The 23,997-nt window shown below is 40.4% G+C and overlaps 4 protein-coding genes across 4 annotated transcripts; all 4 read right to left on the reverse strand.

Moving 5' to 3' along the window:
• Positions 1-487: 487 nt before the first annotated feature.
• On the reverse strand, positions 488-23,678 carry LOC130465926 (uncharacterized). The gene is made up of 2 exons (XM_056834716.1): positions 23,480-23,678; positions 488-1,557 (listed from the first exon to the last, which is right to left on the reverse strand). The coding sequence occupies exon 2, from the start codon at positions 1,470-1,472 to the stop codon at positions 666-668; it is 807 nt and encodes a 268-aa protein (XP_056690694.1). The 5' UTR covers positions 1,473-1,557; positions 23,480-23,678; the 3' UTR covers positions 488-665.
• On the reverse strand, positions 7,942-9,539 carry LOC110791024 (uncharacterized). The gene is made up of 3 exons (XM_021995788.2): positions 9,063-9,539; positions 8,846-8,950; positions 7,942-8,744 (listed from the first exon to the last, which is right to left on the reverse strand). Exons 2-3 carry the CDS (start codon positions 8,921-8,923, stop codon positions 8,166-8,168), a joined length of 657 nt encoding a protein of 218 aa, XP_021851480.2. The 5' UTR covers positions 8,924-8,950; positions 9,063-9,539; the 3' UTR covers positions 7,942-8,165.
• On the reverse strand, positions 9,299-10,075 carry LOC130465419 (protein FAR1-RELATED SEQUENCE 6-like). The gene has a single exon (XM_056834164.1). It carries the CDS (start codon positions 10,073-10,075, stop codon positions 9,299-9,301), a length of 777 nt encoding a protein of 258 aa, XP_056690142.1.
• Positions 21,119-23,542, reverse strand: LOC110778154 (protein FAR-RED IMPAIRED RESPONSE 1-like). The gene is made up of 3 exons (XM_056834165.1): positions 23,480-23,542; positions 21,394-23,016; positions 21,119-21,160 (listed from the first exon to the last, which is right to left on the reverse strand). Exons 1-3 carry the CDS (start codon positions 23,540-23,542, stop codon positions 21,119-21,121), a joined length of 1,728 nt encoding a protein of 575 aa, XP_056690143.1.
• Positions 23,679-23,997: the final 319 nt, after the last annotated feature.

Genomic DNA, 23,997 nt, shown 5'->3' on the forward strand with positions numbered 1-23,997 from the left:
GTAGGTAGCTAAGTAAGTACAAGAGTATATAAGTTCAAATGAAGACCCACCCAATTATATTCAATACGTTTCCTAATTCGACGTCTACTATGTAACTCATACTTACAAAAAGTAGCCCGTACGTCGGAGTTGGGTCTATGAAGATGGCAAGGATTGAGGGTGAGTCAACTACAACAATTATAAACAACTAGGGTTCTTATTATATTGGTTTGTATTCGTAGTCGGCTATATTCTTATAATCAGTGTTGTGTAAGCTGAAGAATTAACTTCCTTAAGTGTTGTATTATGATATATAATGTTAGAATTTGTATTAAATTGAACAAGGTGTATTTATTAGTAATGCTAGACTATCATGACAAGTGTAATGTTAATAACATATTAATTGTGAACTCATATAAATTCACATAAAATACGAATTGTCTATTTGGTACTACCGTGTGTACCAAATACCGATTACATAGTACAAATACAGTCCTAGGGCCTTACTGAAAACGACCAAAAAATACAAGCTTTTGGGAGAATTTTGCAAACCTAGGGCTAAAGTAATAACACTTTTAGAATAAAAAACATAAACTTACCGAGGACACACCCATTACGTAATGTTTGTGTATCCCAAACCGCATCATTTGGTACCCATATTAGCGAAGTGTAGGTACCAATTAGCATCAAATTTCTTCACTTGCGTCGCTGTTAGAACTATCGTACTCATCAGCTGAGTCAGGGTGAAAGTAGACCATGTCCTCGTCGTGATAATATATCTTAGAACATCTCCAAGCGAAGGCCATTTCCATCTGCTTATCGTAATGAGCAGGGTAGTTATGCGTAGAGTAAAAAGGGTTTTCAAGGAGTAAATCCAACTCACTCATCGTCTCCAACCCATTCAGATCTATCATTTCGTTCTTGAAATGGAGGTAGTTGTCTTCATCGTAAGAGAGGTAGTAAAAAAGATCCTCGTTTTCGAAATTCATCCACTCGAACATGGTCTCCCTTTCTTTAAAGCCCATGTATTTCCGACCAAGCACTAGTAGGCCGAATGGACCCGACTCTGTCTCATGTACCTGTAACCTGTAATTGACCTCATCCAACCACCCTTTCAAGGGCTTGAAAATCTCAAAGAATTTGACAAGGTAGCGGTAGAAAAGATCATTTTCCATGCATTTAAGGATGATTTTTTGTTTGTTTAAGTTAAAACTAAAACCCATCTTATACGAATCTAGTAAGTAATATAAAAAACAGTACGCCTCTTTCCTGAAGCGTCTTGCACTAACTATCTTGAGAGGTGTGAGGTACGGCCATTTAGGGTTGAAGTCTATTCCACCTATAGCTTCATCCCCGTTCCTGGACACAGCTGCTAGAAGGTGGGGGAAGACAAGGCTTTCAGCCCTTTTACGTACCGTGTGGATCCCGACGACGTCCTTTACGTCGCGTTGGCCGGAATCAGCCATGACCTTTAACACTTCGTCACTATCCATTACCTTGGCCTTTCCCTTCTCCCTGGCTGTGTACCTCCTAGTCCTTGGTGTTTCTTCCTGTTCAGGTGCCTTGCCTTTTCCCTTACTGCAAATATATTTACACAAATGTACCATACCAAGCGATTTAGTACACACTCCATATTAGTAAAGTACGATCGACATTAATAAACTAAACTAAATAAATGTCAATGGTGTAATATAAACATAAACACAACAAGAAAGCCGTATTTATCACATATTTGTCTTTAACAGAACAAGGTCATACATTAGCAGAAGTTACCTTTTATTTTCTTTCCGAGTAGGACCACCCGCCATGACTGGAAGTAGTTTCTAGTTAAATCTCTATAGAAAGTTGGATGCAAAATGAAATAAAACCTAGGAATGCCTCGTTTTAATTATAGAAGTACAAGATAAGGAATGCAACAATGAATGATTACCTTTGTTGGTGGTTGGGGTTTAAGTCCAAGTACAACATTAATAAATGGTTGTTGGCGTAACTAGAGTATATTAATGAAAAGACATAAAATAAACTTACTTGTGTAATGTACTATTCACATAAAAAATGAGGAAAAAATACAAGGTAAAAGTATCTGAATTTGTATTGTTTATGTTTTTTAAAATTATTAGGGGAAATGCAATAACTACAACGTACTTTAACACCAACGTCCGTAATTAAAGTTACCAGTTGCCCTATTTATCACTAACGACTAACTGACTTGAGGTCCTCCCCTACAATCAAACCCGAAGTCCCCCACTACTGTTTATCAAAGGAAGCCTAATGCCAAAATCACCAACCCAAAACGTTTTAAAACAATGTGTAAGCAATGAAACGTCCCCAACCAGGAACCTCCTATATCATCCTCGCGAAGCAATGTACTTCTCCCCGGCTGCGGGTATGCGATATGAGTTGGATATAAATCGGACCTTTTACTTTCAGACCTATGACGAGATCATAGGGGAAGAGGAGTGGAACCCCGTTGATAGGGACACTATCGTACGGGCAATATTTTCAAAAACATCGGACAGAGAAGGATTTCCTGGTAGGTTCATGCTAACGGAGAACAACCGTGTATTACCATTCCACCTCCCCACTCCCGAAGACTCGGCTGGTCGTATTCCAGATGGTTTGTTAGCTTACATAGAGTGGGAAGCTAGGAGTAGGGTCGAGTTCGAGGCGTTTGAGGTAATCCCTTATAATTACTTACCTTTCATTGATCCCATTCCAGTACTACATATTGACCAAACACCGGTATACACTGTACCAATCAAAAAACCCCCTATATTTTTTGGTTCTTACACCGATGGACTTCATGTCATGAAAAACTCTAACTACATTCACTCAATTGACGTTGATGTCTTCTTTCGTGAAGGGAAGCTGTATAAAAAGGGTTACCACCATATTCACTTGGGATCAACAGAACAATACGTCGGTCATACAACACCGACACTACTGGCAAAGGGATTGTTAGTGGTCATTTGGAATGCTAGAGGTGTAACCAGGCCTTCGTTCAAGGAACACTTCTATCGCATATTTTCCCAACTTACACCGTCCATTATCATCGTGACCGAGTCAAGAATAAATGAACCTCAACTACTGCTTATCGCACAAACACTGTCTGGGACGTACCAACATGACTTATTCGGTCCCGAAGGACGAGCCGGGGGTGTTGTTATGTTTTGGTCTGTCAACCAAGTCCACCCATCGATTACGTACCGGCATGATCCCGTTTGTCGAATGGGGGGAACAAAACCTAAACACCTTGCGTCGTTACAATTTCATGTAAGTGTCTTCCGTTTTACAAAGACAGGTAGTATCAGATAAGGTTCCAAACGACGGTTTGGTACACCAACAATAACTACATGGTGTACCAAACCATTCAGTTTCGGCCATGCATTTTCGATCCATAGAAAACTCATCTGACCGAGAAAACACGTATTTTGGGGTATTACTATACCAAACGAGGGCATATAAAACACCAAATGTTTGATATTGTACAAATGGGGGTTACAAGGAAGGAATGTATGTTTGTGGTTCATTGTAGCTCAATAATGTTTGATAAAACAACTAACAATTTGTTCCTTTTATTCCTACGTAGGCTGTGATCCCGGGAACGACTTCCCGAGCAAAACGACGTCTATTGATGTGCTAAGCTTAGCAGACAAACAGACCCAATGAAAGGTAATAATAGCTTTCCCTAATCCATAAAAACTAAAAACAGTCCCCCAATTAACGCGAAAAAAACTTACAAGAATACGACACACAGATATAATTTATATACGAAAGATATTGATGAAATTGTCCAACTCTTAAAATACGCTTTTTATTGATTATTACGATCTTTTACAAAGGAAACGTCGATTTACTTTGCGAGGAGAAAATACACAAAAACTATAAGACAAACGACGAATAATTTATACAACATCCAAATGCATGATTCAATCTTGTCGAGGCGGTGGAGAACGCGGTCCAGCCCAACATCAACAAGACGCGATGGCAGCATGTTTTCCTCTGTTATTAAATTGTGATCTTCAACCCACCGGAACCACCCACAAAATCGACATTTAAAATATAATTTATGTGGATTTGTGGTTTTCTGTGAAATCCTAAGTTCAGTTATGCAAGTGATGCATGTTGGACAACTAATCGTCTCGCACCAGAGCATCTTCCGGCCATCTACGCATCCCACGTTTGCCGGCGGTGACCTTAGGGAATTAGAACTATGAGACATTAGGAACAACCCGGCGTTATTTGATTTTAAATTAATTAAAATGAGGTAGGAAGTGGCCAATTTCTTGTGGCTTATATAGCTGTGGTGGTCAAAGTCAAAGATTCTTTGACAAGCTTCCAACAGTTTTGAATTTTTACTGAGGGAGGCGGGAAAATTCCCGTTCAATGTTTCAAATTGATTTTGGAATTCTCCTATTATTACGTTGTTTGGGATAGGCCATTTCGTACGTTTGGGAGCTTAATTTAGAATTAGTTTTTAATGTATCGTATTTGTTATTGGTTAATTAATCGTATTGGTTAATTAATCGTATTGGTAAATTATTCGTATTGGTTAAGGGACTGAATGTGTACCCGGTCGAGAAGTCGCCCCAATCTCATCTGGGTCCAGGGTTGAAAATCTAACCAATGACGGTATAAATCCGAACACGCTCACAAACCTTAGTAGTGTTAAGAACCGGATAGTTGATTTCCAAAACCCATTCAATCCGATTACCTTAGATTTACCTAATTCATTCACGTAGGAGGTAATTATCATTTAATAACCACATATGTATATAATTATGTAGTAATAGTCTTACTAAGTGTAATGTATGGTCGTATGCGTACAGATCGTGGTCATCATGAAATCATAAAATTTCAATTTTCGTATTTGCATAAATTAATAACACTTGATATTTTGAATATAAATATCAGGATAACATCATCGAACATCATAACATACGTAAATTAAGACAACCATGTAATCTTACATTGTTATATTGTTACGTAAACACATTTTATTCTAAAACGTGAGAATTTTCAATTTTAAACACTTGATATTTTGAATATAAATATCAGGATAACATCATCGAACATCAAAAAATACGTAAATTAAGACAACCATGTAATCTTACATTGTTATATTGTTTCGTAAACACATTTTATTCTAAAACGTGAGAATTTTCAATTTTAAACACATATTCTAAGACATAAACACATTATATTGTAAGATGTAAACAACTTATTAATGAGGTATTAGTACTAATAAAAGTTCAAAAATGTAATCATTAATTATATTACTAATATTGGGTTTGGAGTAATTTGAAATATGAGTTAACAATGTTCGGACACCCGACCTAGTGTCGAATAGGTCACGGCAAATTAAAGACCTATAATATCCGTCTTTTAACACATTAAAGTACCCTACACCCTATACCTTCAAACATATCACTAACTCGTACATAACCCTAAATTCCGATTCTTAGTAGTCTACTGTTCCATACCGACAATATTAGTGTGCCAAACTACTTATGCTAACGAAACCAAATTTCCCTAAAATCCAATTCTTAGTGGTCTACTGTTACATACCGACAATATTAGTGTCCTACAAGTCATAGTAACGACAACACATAACCCTAAAATCCGATTCTTAGTAGTCTGTTGTTCCATACCGACAATATTAGTGTCCCAAACTACTGAATCAAACGAAAACATCACCAAATTCGGATAAATTGTGTTCAACATTCAAATATTGATTTCACTCAACAATAAGAACAATTATGCAGATAACGTTAAATTGCAGTAGTTTGCATTTAGTGGAAAAGTACTCTGAGCGGTACCAAGTAATAAGATCAGTAAACCTGGTGGTACCAAACGACGTAATAACTTTTTAACCCACCTAGGTTGTTAGGAATTTATTGCACTACGTTTTTTCACCGACAACGTTGGTGTAGTATTCACTTCCCTTTATAGTTGACAACTACTTCCAGTGGGGACTCCTCAAACCAACCCGCTTCATACCATTTCGTTTCTCCTTCTAGCTGTTCAAACCCTAATTATTTCCAAATTCTCCACCGGCAAACCTGCCAAAAATGGACAAAGGCAAATCTATCCTTGTTTGTGATAGCAGCCGAGCACTACTCTGCCACCCAAAAGCCATAATGTACTTCGAGCAGCCAAAATCTTCAAACGGGCCTGAATTGAACTACAACACCACTTACTACTCCATCGACGTCGAAGACGCAGAAATGGGTCTCCGTGTGCCGCATGCAATCAAAACTGACCTGAATATCCAGCTTTATTGTGCCGTTAGTAAGTTGCCTTACCACCCTGTTATTTTCCCTTGTTCTGTGATGGTCACCCCTGCAGGTAAAATCCAGCCTGCACACCACCCTCTAATTACGGACCACCCTAATATGCATCTAGGGTTTTGGGCCTACTTAGATTGGTGTTCCAACCGGCTTGCTGCACAAGGGTCGTGGTTGTTGTAACCGAACAACCTCCTCGTTGTGGTAGACCCTAGACCAGCTGTAGTTGTGGACGACCTCCCTTTGTACAATTTCCCTGATTCCAGGAGCCACGTTTTCATTGCATCCAACGCTCACGCTATTCATGTTATGAGTGTGGAACATACGTTTACTGGGGTGGAAATTACTGTTGTTCCAAGGTATTTTCAGACCAAACCACGGGCTTACACTGAGGTGTGCTTAGAGGGAAAGACTATGGTTGGGACGGAGGTACCCGCCTTGATACCACGAGGTACGGTGGTCATTGCATGGAACGCCCTATCCATGACCAGACCCTCATTCAGAGCCACCTTCTTTGAGATGTTTGCAAGGCACCATCCATCACTCATGGTCGCTACTGAAGCCCGAATAAGTAACAACGACTGCAGGGAGCTAATTAGCAACTTACCAGGAGAATATCAATCCAAATGGTTTGAGAATCAATGCGGAGGGGTAGTCCTTATGTGGCGGGGAAACGACTTGTTACCAAACTACAATGAATCTGATTTGGGTTCGGCCAACCTCCTGTTTACTGTCTTATTTGAGGTACTTCATTTAATTTCTTATTTCGGTTCCCAACGCTTTGTTTTACACCGTCTGGTACTTCCATTAGGGTACCAAACAGGTATGCTTACTGCATTGGGTTGACTCCTTAGTACCAAACAGGTGTACATAGTACTGCATTACAATGCATACCGGTACATTATGGGTGAGTATGGTACCGTTATGGGTGAGTATGGTACCGCTACCGCTATTATTATGTCTCATACAAACTATATAATGTAGACAATTAGAAACCATTTAACTTGATTGTAATCGTTTATTTGATTTATGCAGTCGGTGAAGCCCCAGAAGCAACCACTTGCGCGTAAATTGGAACTGTAAGCGCCAGAGCCTGGAGCTATTATACACAAATTTCCCCATCAGTGTGTGTGTAGTACTTATTATGTAGGGTGGTTTTTACCTAAAGTATAAGAACTTAGTTAGGTACTAGCTTAACTACGGCGTAGTATTTATCGGCATAGTATTCATCACCATGACGTTTTTGGTTATAAGGTTTGGGTAGATTTTTCTATCCTACTTCTATGGCGTAATAGTAACAGGTAAGTTATTTGTTGTTGTTCAGACATTGCCTACCTTTAGCTCGTCGGATATGTAATAGGTGTATTTTTTAGTTTCAACCTAGACGGCGCTGCCTTCCATGTAATATTTTGCGGATGATGCTTTTCGTATTACTAGTCTTATTCTTCTTTATTTTTAAAAACGTATTATTCGTCTTTATTTTTTTTTTAAAAAGTACTGGTGTTACGACAAGATGTAGTACCCCTATAACTTTAACAAATGGTCGTTCTATAACAGGTACCGCAAAAACACTAACACAAATACTGTAAAACATAGCAAACACGAAGTAGGGTACCAAATTACCGAATTATACATGGTTTAGTACATCTTGCATGTACTAATTCAGAGTTCTGTGTCAATAATGAAAATTCAGTTTACGAAAGTATCTAAAGTAACCTTATTTAAGTTACGACATCCTGTAAACCCCAAATTGGGTTACAAATTGAATCATATGGTTACAGAGGAATGCACATATGGTAACACGCCATAATTCGGACTTATTGGATGGAAGTCAATCAACTTCAAATAACGTACCACAAAGGTAGATTTATTGGGTGGATTTCACCATGGAAATCAATTCTAATTCTTCGTAAGGTCATGACAACCGAGCAGGTCTTGAGTGAATACTGGATTACCACTGGCGCCATGTATAGAATGCGTTCCACACCCACCCTCATTGACTAAAAAACCCGGATTGGACTGCAACAAGTGTTTAGTAGTTGGTTGATAACTACGGTGATCCCCATGGGAGGTTTCGTTCACAACCTGGAAACTATGCCGGTGCTGGTTTTGATTTGCAGGCATACAATGACTCCCGGCCTCTTGATAATTTCCACCTCTACTGCTGCTGTTAATGGTGAAGTAACGAATGGAACCAGCATTCTGGGACATTTGCGACATCTGAGATAGTTGCACTCCACTCAAGTTTTGCGACATTTGCACACCATTAATGTTCTGGGACATGTGTAAACCTGATAGGTTTTGGGCAATTGGACCACCAGATATGTTTTGTGACATTGATATACCACAACGGTCTTGGGACAAAAGTACGTCACCACCCTCCGGGGTCATACGAATCCCACCCACAGACATGCGAATTTCTGTCTGTCCTGAGGGAAACAAATTTGTGGCAACAACTCCACTTACTCTTCCAGATGACTGTATACATGTCAAACGCTAATAAATACAAGCTAAATGTTGTTGACGGTTAATAAACATTTAATAACATGAGTGGTACAAAAGGACACGAAAAAAATCACCTGAAACTGTTGAACAGATACCCCATTGTTGTAGTTCTGCTGAGGGTATACCATAGTCCCCCTTACTTGCCCAGCCATTTGAGGCGGGTAATCAGCACTATACCCCTGGAAATATCACAAACTCAAATCAATATTTGTTTAAATAGAATATCACAAACTCACAAACTCACATCAATATTTGTTTAAGTTTAATTTGTAGAGTATGTGATTCACTCACATATTGATCGTGGGATCCCCAACCAGGATGGAAGGTGTTTGGCGGCTACAAGTAGTTGTGTTGAGGAAGGCAAGTGTTCTGACAATTGCTGGTTTCTGGAAAGTCTTGTGGTACAACACTCTTGTTTTTCCTGACTTGCTTCCTTGCGGGGTTTTTATTCTCACCTGGTTGTAAAAATCTTTGTTCACGAGTCCTGTGAGCCTTTAAACCACCGCGCGGAACATGATCTTTAACCATTACAGGGGGGTAAGTGTGGTAGTATCATCCCCAACGCTGTTTGGAGGTTTGTTAACGGAGCCTGGTGTTGTAGGACAAACAATCGCCATCCTGTTCCCCCCGGAAGTCAGTGCACCAGCTTCGTTATCACCAACTGCTAAAAGAGCATCACTCTCATCAAGACGTAACACAATATTCATAATACCTTCTATGACCAAATCCAACTTCTGCTCGGAAAGTGATCCACGGAGGGCAGCAGGTTCCACCGCATGCATAATCCGGTCATAGCGCTTAACTTCTTCTGTTTTCTCAGGATCATGATAAGCAACCTTCACAAGAGTGTGCTTGCGTTGTATATCTTTCCTCCATCGGTCAACTATATATCCAGCAGGCACATTTTCCACATCCTCCACGTCCAACACCTTAATGATGTGCCTACACATAATGCCGTGGCACTCGAAATGTTTGCAGTCACACTTTGCAAATGAGGTCTCCTTGTTGAACATCACGACGTATATACGCTTCCGGCCTACCAAAGATATTTCCTTTCTCAAGAACTTGGACCATACCCATACTTTGTCAGACACCGTATGCTCAACCTCCACATGAAAAACTACTTTCGAAGTAATAGGTGTTACGTAACATACCCGCATACATTGGATCTGGACTTCAACGAACTTCGCATCCGTATATAGTTTCTGGAACTTCCTCTCCACAGCAAACTCTCCAACCAAAGACCGAGTAAAACGACAGCAGTTCACATCAGCAGCTTTTTCATCATTGGCCCTACTTTCCATGGCCTTGCAGTACCTAGGAGCAAACTGATATAATCTTGTATTCTTCTTCAAGTACCCGTCGAAGAAACTATTAATACTCTCTGTGAGGGGGTCGAAAAAGCGCGAGGCTAATGCGTGACCTGTCCCTCATGGGTGTGACGATTCTTTTTATTCAATCAAGTGTAGTTGGATTTCCTGTGAGTATACACCCAATTGACTAGTAATATAGGAGTCGTCATTCAGTTTTTAACGACAATGAGAAAAACTGACAAAAACCGGTTATCGTGACATAAAGGGAGTGCAATTATGTTTGACCACGACGGCCGTAGGTTCCCTTGTGATCCCTGGTGTGGGGATCTCTCAATATACACCCGCAAGGTAGAGATTGAGGGTTCGGGGGACTGTAACTACCGAGAGGAGTAATTCGCTCGTCGATAACTCCAAAGACAGGACATCCTTACTAGCTCAGCATAAATAATTGAAAGGACATGCGTTAACTATTAAACTAATCTGTGTTGATTTTAGCAATATGCAACATATAATACTAATCCGATCGTGATTATCTGATTTAAATAGCATTAAGGGACCTAGCATGATAATCCGATTTCCCAAAAATATTATATTTGTTAGGCGTGATAGAACAATCATATTAGGTTAGTTTAACAGTTCATAAAAAGGGCGAGGAAAGCAGTTAAATCATCGAAAAGGGACACATCACGACGCACCCTTGAGAGGTGCGTCACGGTTCTCAGAAAACTAACCACTTTGACTTTGCTATTTCTCCTTTTTATTTAACGAATCTCAGTTATGGGACAGGATACGTTCTGTTCGATTTATGGATCGATTGCGACAGAACGCGTGAACAGTTTCGCAGCGAGAGGCTTAGGCTAAGGGTTAGAGTCAATACTCAGAATATATTATGTCTTGTTGTGTGTTCTTTCATGTCGAAACTAGGGGCCTATTTATAGGAAAAAGTGGCGTAGAAAGATAGTTTTTCAGGAATTTGAATAAGAAACGGATTAGGAAAAGAATCCGTCCCAGGTACTTTCGGCGCCCAGCTCTGGGCGCTGGAATTTTCGGCACCCAGGGCTGGGTGTTGAAAATAGGGTCTGGCAGTTTTGTTTAGTCAGATTCGGATTCCTAAAATCCGTAGAGTTTAAGATTAATTTGAGTCTTTTAGCGCGTATCAATTTTATGACGGAATGCGTCCGGGCCCGTTACGAACTCTAGGCTCGTTAGGATTTTAATTAATACGTAACTCTTATTTCCGAATTCTATTAGGAATAGGATTCTCGCGGTTTTCTATCTCATTTAGGATTTACGTTGGAGTGCAACACCTAATTCTGACAGGTTTCTATCTTTTATGATTTGCCACTTTTAGAAGCTACCTTTTACGGCAGTTTACTATTTTTAGCAGGTTTCCATAAATAGCAGGTTTCGGGTGAAATGAAATGGGGAATCGAGATTCGTTTATTTTATAGGAGATGCGTTGTCAAGTGGAGTTTTTATGCTTTCATCATCGAATCTTTCCCTTGCGGGAACGGGGACAAAAGTAGGTGTCTACAGTTAGCCCCCACTTTGACTGAGTCTTGGAGTAAGACGATGGTCAAAGTATTAGACGGAGTGCGTCACACAAGCCATGGTGTATGTGACCTGTTTTGCGAGGGTCTCACGAGCAACCGAGTGATAACATTTGACTTAAGGGTCATCACTTGAAGTGTCGACATATCCCTCACGTGTCATTGGGATTTATCAACTGATAGTATAGAAACTTCCTCACTTTGTCATTGGAAGGATCTAAAGATGCGTAGAAACTCCCTCACTTTGTCAATGGGAGTAGCTACAGAGTTTTTCGAAATCAAAGCTATAAAGTGTAATTGGGCCTGGCCAAGCCCAATCACGAGGTAAAACGTTTTTAAAGATTCTCATTTTCAGGGCTAGCTAAACGAGAAAACCCCCTTGTTTTTATAGGACGTAAAACGAAGGAAAATCCAGCACATCGTTCTTTTTTGGAAAAACGGAAAACCAATCCTTTAATTTTTGGAAAAAGGGAAAACCAATCCTTTAATTTTTGGAAAAAGGGAAAACCAATCCTTTAATTTTTGGAAAAAGGGAAAACTGATCCTTTATTTTTTGGAAAAAGGGAAAACCGATCCTTTAATTTTTGGAAAAAGGGAAAACCGATCCTTTAATTTTCGGAAAAAGGGAAAACCGATCCTTTAATTTTCGGATAAAGGGAAAACCGATCCTTTAATTTTCGGAAAAAGGGAAAACCGATCCTTTAATTTTCGGAAAAAGGGAAAACCGATAAAAGTTATCGCTGCAGCGACTAAGGACCTGCGCTGTTAGTGACGCAGACCCCGCCTGCTGAAGGTGGGCGAGCCTGTCCGCTGAGGGTGGACCCCCCGTCCGATAGAAGTGGACGAATCTGTTTTGATGTTTTTGAAAATAAGGACCTACGCGGTTTGTGGCGTAGACCCCGACGGCTGAAGATGGCGAACCTGTCCGCTGAGGGTGGACGCCCCGTCCGATAGAAGTGGACGAATCTGTTTTGAAATTTATTTTGCTTTTTTGAAAATAAGGACCTACGCGGTTTGTGATGTAGACCCCGCCGACTGAAGATGGCGAGCCTATTTTAAATTTGAAGATTTTATTTCTTTCGAAAACTGAGGACCTGCGCGGCTAGTGACGCAGACCCCGCCCGCTGAGGGTGGGCGAGCCCTGTCCGCTGAGGGTGGACGCCCCGCTCGCTGGAGGTGAGCGAACCTAAATTCGTCTTCTCGATTTGGGATTCGCGTGCTGCGATCTTGCCCGATTGAGGTGGGCAAGTCCCCATTTCATTTCTTTTCTTGTGATTTCTTTTGAGAATTTCTTTTCATTTATTCTTGCAGGAGCGAATTCTTCCGAGGGATGCTCGGATTTAGTTGTAACCTGAATGTGGGTTGACAATGTGTTTAGATGGACCATAGTCTCGTGGTCATCTTCTTTCATGGTTTTGAGCTAGTCTTTATGGCTCAATTTTGCCATTACCTGGGTCCTTGATTGGGGGACCATGTATAAGCATCAACGGCGACCTTTGTCTTGAGGTCGTAAACCGGTTTTTTTTTCTTTTGAGATTACCCAAACACGGGACTTTGTACAACGTATTCTGGGAATTAACTTTGCATACCCTTTTTTTGATATATATTTTTTCTTTTGAGCCACCAAGTACTCGTGCTTGGCGGTCAGTTCTTGTCAAAGAGGTTCTTTGGGGATACGCATTTTGTAATGTCCTTGATCGTGTTTTGGGATCGTGCTAGTAAGTGCGAGCGATCTTTGTAGTGGTGTGCTACTTTGACAAAATCGTGAGGTGCGATTTTCGGCAATTTTCAAGTCGAATGAGTATGGCAGGGCCCACTAGAAGTTAGGGCCTTTTTTGAGCATGGGTACATTTTTGGCGCCCAGGCCTGGGCGTTGAAATAATTCACGCCCAGGTGGGGCGTTGAAAGTGTTGTTCGGGCTGGTCTTTTGATGACACAGTTGGCCTCTTGTTCATTCGTTTATTTTACTTGGAAGTTCTATGTATTCTCTTTTCTTTTGTTTTTTTCTTTGTTTTTAGAACGTGATGATTTTCTTGAGAAGCCGTAGCCGATTGGTGGACTACGGTGCTTGTCGCTTTGGGGCGATTATTTTAAGGAACTGTTGCTCTTAAGGTGTACAATTATTGCAATAGTCGGGCGAGTCTATATGGCCCGAGGAACATACCTTGAGGTGTAAGAATTTGATCGCTCTTATATTTTTTGAACGTGTTCGTGAATGATGATATGTATGTGCGAACGAGCGTTCATAGAATGGCCGTTGTGTGCGGTCCATTAATCAGTTTGCTTGAATCATTTTTTTTTGAGCAATGACTGATTTTGAATAGTTTGCTTAGAAGCTTGATAGGGGTCAGGTCCATTCATGAAGTGGTCTCAAACATCGTGCCCTTTTGATTGTTCAAACATTTTCTTCGAGATTTATTATTTTTCCATGGTTGTTTCGTAGCTTGGAGCCCCCAAGTATGCATGTTGGGATGCTTCCTGTTGGCGTACGATTTTGTAGGTTCTTTCGAGAAAGATGCCTTGGGGTTCCGCTCGTGTAGGTGCGAGCTATCCCTTTCGTGGTAGGTAATATTTTGCTACCTTTAATCCTTAATGTAGAAGTCGTGTGGCTTGCATTTTGAATTTGGGCGATAAGTAGTCTTTGCCTCTTTTACACATGCTCTTGGCCGTGCACGTGTTAGTGCAATATGCCTTACTCTCTCTCTTTTAGACTTGTACCATGGGATGGTTGAACTTATGGTGCGACGTAAGCTTGTGTGGCCTAACAACCTGTATTAGAACATTTCTCCAGGTGTTGGGATATCATTATTTTTTGCATTGGAGTACTTTCATCACGCCTCGTTCAGGTGCTCGAACAAGTGTAGCACCTTCCGCGTGGGTTTGCACGGCTTATCACTTCGTTCGATGCGAGGATTCATATGTGTTTTTTTTATTTTTATATCTGGGCAAAACTTGGCTAGCAGAAAGGTTCAGCGCCCAGGCTGGGGCGTTAAAGATATCGGTGCCCAGCTCTGGGCGTTGAAAATGATTTCTGGGCAGAACTTTGACAGTATTTTTTCTTTCGCTTTTGCTTTGGAACGATGTAGACTGTGTAACGGGCGTTTTATAGGGTGAGCGTTATGTGCAGTGGTTTGATCGGAGTTTTGGTGACTCGCGATTTTCAGTTACCCTTGTTAGTGGGGTGACTTTATATATTCTAAGTAGTGCTTAGAATTTGGGAGGGGTTGTAGCCATTCTAAGGTTTGTTTTTCACAATTTAAAGCTTAGGGTTGTGCCCCTATGATGTATGTATAGCATTAGCGCCGAGAATTTGCGATAAAATCGTCATTTCGAGCATTTTTAGAGTGTTTTTCTCAAGCCCCCAATTGTAGCTACGGGATTGGCTTGGTGCTATAATGCTTTGCATACGTTTTTATGCATTCATGGTGACACGGATCATGAATAGTTTGAACTAGACTCGTTTAGTGCGAGGTATGTTCGAGATGTGATTTTGCTACTTCTCTTGTAAATGTCGTATTGTGCGACATTGCCATGGTCAAGGTAGTCACATGTTGAAGTGTGCCTTGACCAAAAGCTAGGTGCCTTTCTTTACCCATAATCGTATTTAGAAATCTTTTGACTCACTTGCAACATTGAGATAAACGCATACTCAGCTTAAACCAATGACACTTTATTATGTTCGAGGAAGTCTTTGACAATCATTTGAAAATTATTTAAAATCCGAGTCCTACTGTGTACAATCCGAGGTGTCCTAAGTAGGTTGACTTATAAAAGGGTTCATACAGGATTACATGAGTGAATCAAAATACTGTTACGATTTTTGGAATGTTGTCTAAGGATTTGCTGGAAGCCAGGGTGCGGGCGTCAAGATATACTTGTGCCCGTTTGGCATATGCTTTAGGCTTTTAGGGCCATCTTTTCCAGGATTGCGGGAATATAAACCATTTTCAAATTGACTTAGATTTACTTGGTGTATGTCCGTGCAAAAGGTCAAGGTATATTTAGTTCTTTCCCTAGCTTTTTCAATTTAATTTTTAGCCCCCAGTTGCTATTATGTCTTCCCATTAATGATGCTTTTAGATTTCGATTTTAGATGCCCGTGTCATATGTCTGAGTAGGGTGAGCCTTGGTTAAGTGCCAAGTCCTATTGACAATGTACCATTTTTTTTTTTTTCAAAGGGGATTAGCAAGCATTTGAATTACCATGAACGGGTGCCCTGAGTTCGAAGGGACGATGGGGCGATGCCGTAGAACGATCCTCTTTATTGCAAGCTTACTGCCCTTACTACTTGTTGGCGATCATGACTGTGTCTAGTGGTGAAAGAAGGTTTTTAAGCGAATTAGTTCGCTTTAGGGAGGGTCAAGTCGAGTACTTTAGAGGTCATGGGCGCTTGCGCTAGCCCCCATTCAATTGAGGCAGAGCGATCTTTTGAGTCTTGGCTATGCGCCTAGGAGTGTGAGTGCTCCTTCTGGCAAGGTACGTGCCTTTATTATTTTTCGATGTGTGCTCATTAATTTTGGCATCTTGGTAACTTGGATTCTTCCTTTGACTTAAATTTTTCTTTCGACTTGGGTTGCAAGTAATTAAATTTCAACAAGGGATTTCTATTTTTATTCTTGTTATTCTACAGGATTTAATATTTTTGCAAATTGGTTGGACCGAATCATGGATTTCCTACGTATCCGCCTTAAATAATTTTAATTTGGAATCAGGTCTTGCGTAGTTCTTAGCCTAGAAAATGGTTTCTTAGAATGCCGAATTCGATACGTATGTTCTGAGGTGGAAACATATTGTTTGAAACGGTAGAATAAGTGAAGTTTATTTTTATCTTAATCTGCTGCCTTGTCGTAAGCCAAAAAAATTGTTTTATATTTTTTTTGATTGAGTACATGTATTTCTTTGGTGGTACGTATATCTGAATACGTGTTGTACCCCTCCAAGTGTTCGTTTTTTTCCGTGTATGTGCGGATAAAATGACGAGCACTTTTGGACAAAATTTGGCAGGCAGAGAGATTCAGTGCCCAGGCTGGGGCGCTAAAGATTTCGGCGCCCAACTGTGGGCGCTGAAAATTATTTCTGGGCGGATCTTTTTTTGGTGCGCTAAATGCTTCTTTTCCCTTTTTTAGACGAACTTTAAAGGCGCTTTGCAAAGTATATATTTTTATTATTATTATTATTTTTGTGAAGCGTTAAGTGTAGAATGTACTTTTCATTTGTCTTCTTTTTTTTATTCGTGACTCAAGACGGCTTGAAAGACGGGTTGAATGAGATAGGATAAGTTGTATAGGTATTAGTCGAGCATGAGGATTACTTCTACCAAGGCCAATGAATAGCATGGGGATGGCTCAAGGGTATATCAACAGGATGTATCCAAACAAGTTATACGGTCATTGTGCTAATGGTGGTGTAGGAGCAAGTTTTGGAAATAATGGGTATGACGCATGTGTCAATGGCCGTGTGTGGTTTGCAGTTGACAACAAGTTCAAGAACAAGAGTCGAGGTAATGGTTTCTTGGGTTATGGCAATGAGAACATGGATGGGTTAGATGAGCTGAACAGGGGCCCAGAGCAAAGGCGTCTAAGAGCATAAGGATTGGAAAGGGTAGACATCGTAGAATTTTATGATTTGGATTGGTTGACTCAATTCTTTTCCTTCGTTTACTTAGGTAAATGTTGCACTACGGGATAAGTATTCCCTGGCCTGCTCTTTTCGCTCTCCCTTTTCTCTTTCTATTTTTTCTTTCCTAACATAAATTCTTCAATTTTTAATTTGGGCTAAAATGTAGAGGGTTGTGGTCTTTGAGTCACGAGGCGAGACTGAGTGAGCCTCGTTTGGTAGGCATATAGTGGACCTTTAATTTTAGTAGGCCTAGGGTGGACCTTTAAATTGTCTTACTTTGCAAGCGTATTTAGTCGTTTCTTAAAATATGCAAATAGCGTAGATTCAAAATGTTTTTTTTACCTTATTGAATTTTAACGAAAGAATTACATCGAAAGTAATTTTTTGTTTGTTTGAGATTCCAGTTTCTGGGATTTAATTGGAAGTTGTGATTTAGACTCAAACTTTCATTAATCTTTCTGATTATAACCCGTGTATGAATACAAGGAGGTGGCCTCGACTCAAAATAATGACGTGGCGTAAGCCTATAATACTTGACCAAGCAACTTTCAGACTTAGGCTAATTGGACCATAACTTTCGTTGGTTGACACTTTAGATCTTAACCCTTGGGTGTTCATTTGTCATGCGCCATTTTGTTTAATGTTGGCAAGGTAGTTAATTGGGGAGATCGAATTTTTATTTTTTGCAAGACTAGAATCATTAGTGCGGCTTCCCTCTTAGTGTGTATTGCTTTTACCCCAATGGTAGCCTTATGGTATGCCGATTTGGGTATTTTCATGGTTGGTCATGTTGCATTCATGGAAAATCTTTTAGTCCGTACTTAGTAGTATTTCAAGGAGTGAGTGACTCGAGAGGACTATGATAGTCGTGACCCAATGTGATCCTAAGCCTTGAGGCTATTAATTTTTGCTAACGGTATTGACACCTTAGGTTCACTTTGGGGGTTGTGCGACTATGGGGGAATGATTTTCAGAACGTGACTGTTTCCATTTTGCAACTACTATAATATTATTTTTATTGGTGAGAGAGAGTATTGAGGTTACATATGGGTGCTCATTGATTTAAATGTTAGGAAGGGAGACTCAATATGGTTTAACCTTTTAATTTGCAGAACGACACCAAGCATTAGGACCGATTCTATAGATAAGACAACTAACACTTAGGATTTAGATTGTACTTCGGCATAGCCTAGTCTAGACTCGGATTTATTTGAACATTTATTTTTTCTTGAAGACTTTATTCGAACATTATTTTTTGAATATTTTGCCTATGTGACATTCATAATTACTAGCATGTTCGGTTTTTAGTGCCGAGCATTGTCGTCGTAGGAGGCCTAACAACGACGCAAAGAGTTATTAATTTTTTACGAGTCGCTTTTGAAATTGAGTGCTTTTCTTACGCCCTCGTAGCAATTTTTTCGAAAAGTTTTTTTTTGCTACGTATTTTCTTCATGCGTGGGCACCGAGGCTGATGTGCCTGACCAAAAGTCCAGGCAGCAACTTCAGCGCCCAGCAGAGGGTGTGAGAAATATTGGCGCCCAGCCAGGGGCGCTGAAAATGCGTCCCTGACTGGTACTCGTTTTCGGTTCGCGTATATTCTTTTGTTTTGTGCGACTTAATTTTGCGTGATTGCCTAATAACGTCCTTTACGCGTTGTGCGGCGTTGTGGGATCCGTTAAAGGCCATCCCGAGCGTCGCTTATTTTTGTGGCGATCGTTCGAGTTTGCGGAACACGTATTGTGGTATAACTCTTTGGCCAATTGGTTTATGAATGTTTGGGCAGTTTTTAAGGTCGTTGGTTTTCTAGGATAGTTTATCACACACAATCACATATTTCGCTACACATAACTACATTACAAACATGGATTTGAAAATTAAATATGCCACGTAGTTTATGATAGGCTTCTATGGGTATTTTATTTGCGCCTGGCTTGGTACCGCTTCTATCGTAGATCCAACACATGCCCCGGTCGAGGTAGTGTCTTCAACAGACGAATTTCGCTCAAGAGGCCAACCCGCAAGTGCAAGCCAAGGGGGCATGCAGGCGAGAGGGACCTAATGGGCGAGCGATTGGGTTCGGGATAGGTGTACTACCTGCACAAGTACCGAGTGGGAAACATGCGCGGCGTATGCACCCCCCTATTGGCGAAAAAAAGGTATCCTTAGTCCCAACTCCCGAGGGAGCCGAGATTCGTTATGATGTTCTGCCCGTTCACATTAATATGCTGATTCTTCAGGTCGTCCCAACTTGATGGGGAAATAAACGCGGGGTAGGATCGTTTCACCCTTCGGCTATTTTGATTACCTACAAGCACGAGTATTTCCTTCACTATCCCCAGTGGAGTCGCCACTGTGAGGGGGTCGAAAAAGCGCGAGGCTAATGCGTGACCTGTCCCTCGTGGGTGTGACGATTCTTTTTATTCAATCAAGTGTAGTTGGATTTCCTGTGAGTATACACCCAATGGACTAGTAATATAGGAGTCGCCATTCAGTTTTTAACGACAATGAGAAAAACTGACAAAACCCGGTTATCGTGACATAAAGGGAGTGCAATTATGTTTGACCACGACGGCCGTAGGTTCCCTTGTGATCCTTGGTGTGGGGATCTCTCAATATACACCCGCAAGGTAGAGATTGAGGGTTCGGGGGACTGTAACTACCAAGAGGAGTACGTAATTCGCTCGTCGATAACTCTAGAGGCAGGATATCCTTACTAGCTCAGCATAAATAATTGAAGGGACATGCGTTAACTATTAAACTAATCTGTGTTGATTTTAGCAATATGCAACATATAATACTAATCCGATCGTGATTATCTGATTTAAATAGCATTAAGGGACCTAGCATGATAATCCGATTTCCCAAAAATATTATATTTGTTAGGCGTGATAGAACAATCATATTAGGTTAGTTTAACAGTTCATAAAAAGGGCGAGGAAAGCAGTTAAATCATCGAAAAGGGACACATCACGACGCACCCTTGAGAGGTGCGTCACGGTTCTCAGAAAACTAACCACTTTGACTTTGCTATTTCTCCTTTTTATTTAACGAATCTCAGTTATGGGACAGGATACGTTCTGTTCGATTTATGGATCGATTGCGACAGAACGCGTGAACAGTTTCGCAGCGAGAGGCTTAGGCTAAGGGTTAGAGTCAATACTCAGAATATATTATGTCTTGTTGTGTGTTCTTTCACGTCGAAACTAGGGGCCTATTTATAGGAAAAAGTGGCGTAGAAAGATAGTTTTTCAGGAATTTGAATACGAAACGGATTAGGAAAAGAATCCGTCCCAGGTACTTTCGGCGCCCAGCTCTGGGCGCTGGAATTTTCGGCGCCCAGGGCTGGGTGTTGAAAATAGGGTCTGGCAGTTTTGTTTAGTCAGATTCGGATTCCTAAAATCCGTGGAGTTTGAGATTAATTTGAGTCTTTTAGCGCGTATCAATTTTATGACGGAATGCGTCTGGGCCCGTTACGAACTCTAGGCTCGTTAGGATTTAAATTAATACGTAACTCTTATTTCCGAATTCTATTAGGAATAGGATTCTCGCGGTTTTCTATCTCATTTAGGATTTACGTTGGAGTGCAACACCTAATTCTGACAGGTTTCTATCTTTTATGATTTGCCACTTTTAGAAGCTACCTTTTACGGCAGTTTACTATTTTTAGCAGGTTTCCATAAGTAGCAGGTTTCGGGTGAAATGAAATGGGGAATCGAGATTCGTTTATTTTATAGGAGATGTGTTGTCAAGTGGAGTTTTTATGCTTTCATCATCGAACCTTTCCCTTGCGGGAACGGGGACAAAAGTAGGTGTTTACACTCTCAACCCTCTGAGTCGTCTGCATCCCCGCCCAAAAAATATGCTTCACATATGCAGGTATCCACATTTCTCGCTGATTATACAACCCTATACATTTAAAAAAGGTCATTAGGTAAATTAACAACAAAGGAATAGAACATGAAAGACATTCTCACCAAAGACAATGCCATATATGAAATACCTACCACATTGCACATGTAAATCAAATATTTATTGCAGTTTGGTACATAATTAAATGAAAACGTGTACCAATCCAAAATGTTATCGCTGTTTCGTATGATTATACTTTACCATATCACGATTAGAATTAAAAGTAGTACCAAACCATGATAAATACCTACTAGCCACTTGTCGCTTTCCTTAGCCTCCTTCAGCTTGAAAGTTTCCACCACTTCAGCCCAACCTTCTTCGAATTCAACAGGGGTCAAACTGTTGTATATGACATTCTGTAGGGCAACTTTTATTTGGGGAAAATCAGTCATCGAACCCAATTTTCGGCTGAACTTCTGCATAATATGCCACATACACCAACGATGTCTGGTTTTAGGCATTGGCATTGCTATTCTAATTGCCTTCCTCATAGCCGCATCCTGGTCGGTCATAATAGCAGCGGGAGCTTTACCCCCCATACAAGACAACCATGCCCTAAAGAGCCAAACGAACGTTTCCGCGGTTTCATGAGACACTAATGCACATCCAAGCAAAATTGTTTGCCCATGGTGATTCACCCCAACAAAGTTCGAAAATGGCAACTCATACTTGTTTGTCAAGTACGTGGAGTCAAAACAAACGACATCCCCAAAATACTCATACGCGGCTCTGCTACTAGCATCAACCCACATTACGTCCTGCAACTTCCCTGTTTTATCAAGCCGGTGGAGATGGAAAAAATTTCGATTATCCTTTGTCATATTATCTAAATAATTTATCATTGCAACAGCATCCCCATCTCGTAGCCTCAATCGCATCCTCCTATTCAAAATATTATGCACGTCTTTCTTCGTAAAACCAATATTCTCTACACCATTCCTTCTTCCCGCTAAGTTATTGAAAATCTGAGCCACAGGTGCACCTGAATCGTGATCATTTTCAATCTGTTTCAGGATTGTCTGAGTTATTTTCCTGACCCGGAACATGGATATATGGTTGGACTTGGTAGGAGTGGGAATGTGGTTCAAATGTTTTGTAACAACACTCTTCACAACCCATAAATTCTCTTTGGTCCGAGCACCATATAGCATAACAGGGCAACTACACTTCTTCGTCTTCCTCTTAAGAATTGGTTCCTCTACGCAGGTAACTACCCTTCCATTCACCATCCTCCGGTATTTTGGCCGTCCATGACACTCACACCTCCAAACATAGGTCCTCAGGGAATTCGATTTGCCCGTTTCACTGTCTTTTACCCCGCTCTTATTCCCTCCCATACACACTACACCAAAACCTTGTTGCTCCCCATAGGATCGAAAATAGTTATTCAATGCTTCCCAATTAGGAAAAGACATTCCAACAGAAGGGGTCGGTAGAACGGGACCTTTGTTCCGCTTCGTAGGAGTTGTATACATATCTGCGTTAATGGTTGAAACCCCATCTCCATCACCAGGGCCGCCAATGTCTTCATCCTCCATACAAGTAGTGTTTCGCCCTACTCCCATTTCTCCGAATTCATCATAATTATCATCATTAACCTCATTCAGGTCATCATCATTTTCAATACACAATTCTTCATCTAATTCATCTCCGTCATCTAATGCTTCGTCATAATCATCCACAACATCATCCTCGTCATCTTCCCAACGTTCTTCACCAACTTCTACGTCCCCAACTCCCCCATCTTCAGACTCTACACCATCACCTACCCCATCATCTTCGTCAAACCCATCATCACTACAATATTCCCCTACATCATCCAACAACTCTTCCTCCCCATCCAATTCAAGAACCTACATAATGAAATTTATTGTGTTTAATTTGGAGTATGGTACAGGCTTCCGATACCAAACCTTAAAAATGTTTACCAATGAGTTCGTGTTCCCCATTGCCTTTTCCTCTTTTAACAAAATGTTTTCCGTAATTTCACAATTTATCAATAAACAATACCCTAAATTTTATTCCAATCATCGTTGAAATCCTAATTATTATTCCAATCATCTTTATCCTAATTTTTTCCCCCATATTTCGTAACCAAATTCAAACCGTAATTTCAACATTACTCAAATTTATAACATGGATAATCAACAAATTCATACCATAAATAATTCTCAGTCTCTACTCACTGAATTGAATGACTTCATTTAAATAAATATTTCGAATTTATTTTTCCACTAATAGTTGAATGCATTTATTGTATGAATAAATGAAATATTTGGTTTAGTTACAACTAATTACGGAAACTTGGAAACATACCTGGTTTAATTGCAACCTCCTTTTGCTTCCAACCACTCCTTCACCCTCCTTAGAAGTTCTCATTACCGCCGCCTACCAATTTTTGGCCAAATCGCCAACTTATCCACGCCTACTTCATGACAAACACCATACACAAGGTGAGCCCAGCTTCCACATTCGAGGGCTTCATTCATACGGATTTCAAATTTTTAATCAAACAAACCAGATCTGAAAGATAATTATGAAATTGGGGGAAGAAATTAAACAGAATAGAAATTAAAGTTTACGAAAAAAAATATGCAAATTATTTCACCATTTTTGCCGCCTAAATTTTCATCAGTGACATTGGCGCAATTGGGGAAATTTTCACTCTCTCTCTACAATTTCACCAAAATATCATGGCGCTTACATTTAACCCCCATTTCCATTTTATTTTCTAACTTTTTTTTTTTTTGCAAGGTAAGATGAATAGCCTTACCGGGTCGGAACCCCGCACGGGTCAACCCGCCCGGGTTAGCAGGCTAGACACTTTGAGAGTG

The sequence above is a fragment of the Spinacia oleracea genome, chromosome 1 (assembly GCF_020520425.1).
Source record: "Spinacia oleracea cultivar Varoflay chromosome 1, BTI_SOV_V1, whole genome shotgun sequence".
NCBI classification, from domain to species: Eukaryota; Viridiplantae; Streptophyta; class Magnoliopsida; order Caryophyllales; family Amaranthaceae; genus Spinacia; species Spinacia oleracea.

Excerpts from the sequence above, each read along its gene's own strand:
- LOC130465419 (XM_056834164.1), bottom strand. The coding sequence starts at position 10,075 with ATGGAAAGTAGGGCCAATGATGAAAAAGCTGCTGATGTGAACTGCTGT.
- LOC110778154 (XM_056834165.1), bottom strand. The coding sequence starts at position 23,542 with ATGAGAACTTCTAAGGAGGGTGAAGGAGTGGTTGGAAGCAAAAGGAGG. Across the intron at positions 23,017-23,479 it reads GGAGGTTGCAATTAAACCAG|GTTCTTGAATTGGATGGGGA; the intron begins GTATGTTTCCAA and ends TTCATTATGTAG. Across the intron at positions 21,161-21,393 it reads TAGGTATTTATCATGGTTTG|GGTTGTATAATCAGCGAGAA; the intron begins GTACTACTTTTA and ends TTAAATGTATAG.
- LOC110791024 (XM_021995788.2), bottom strand. The coding sequence starts at position 8,923 with ATGGCTGGGCAAGTAAGGGGGACTATGGTATACCCTCAGCAGAACTAC. Across the intron at positions 8,745-8,845 it reads TATCTGTTCAACAGTTTCAG|TCATCTGGAAGAGTAAGTGG; the intron begins GTGATTTTTTTC and ends ACATGTATACAG.
- LOC130465926 (XM_056834716.1), bottom strand. The coding sequence starts at position 1,472 with ATGGATAGTGACGAAGTGTTAAAGGTCATGGCTGATTCCGGCCAACGC.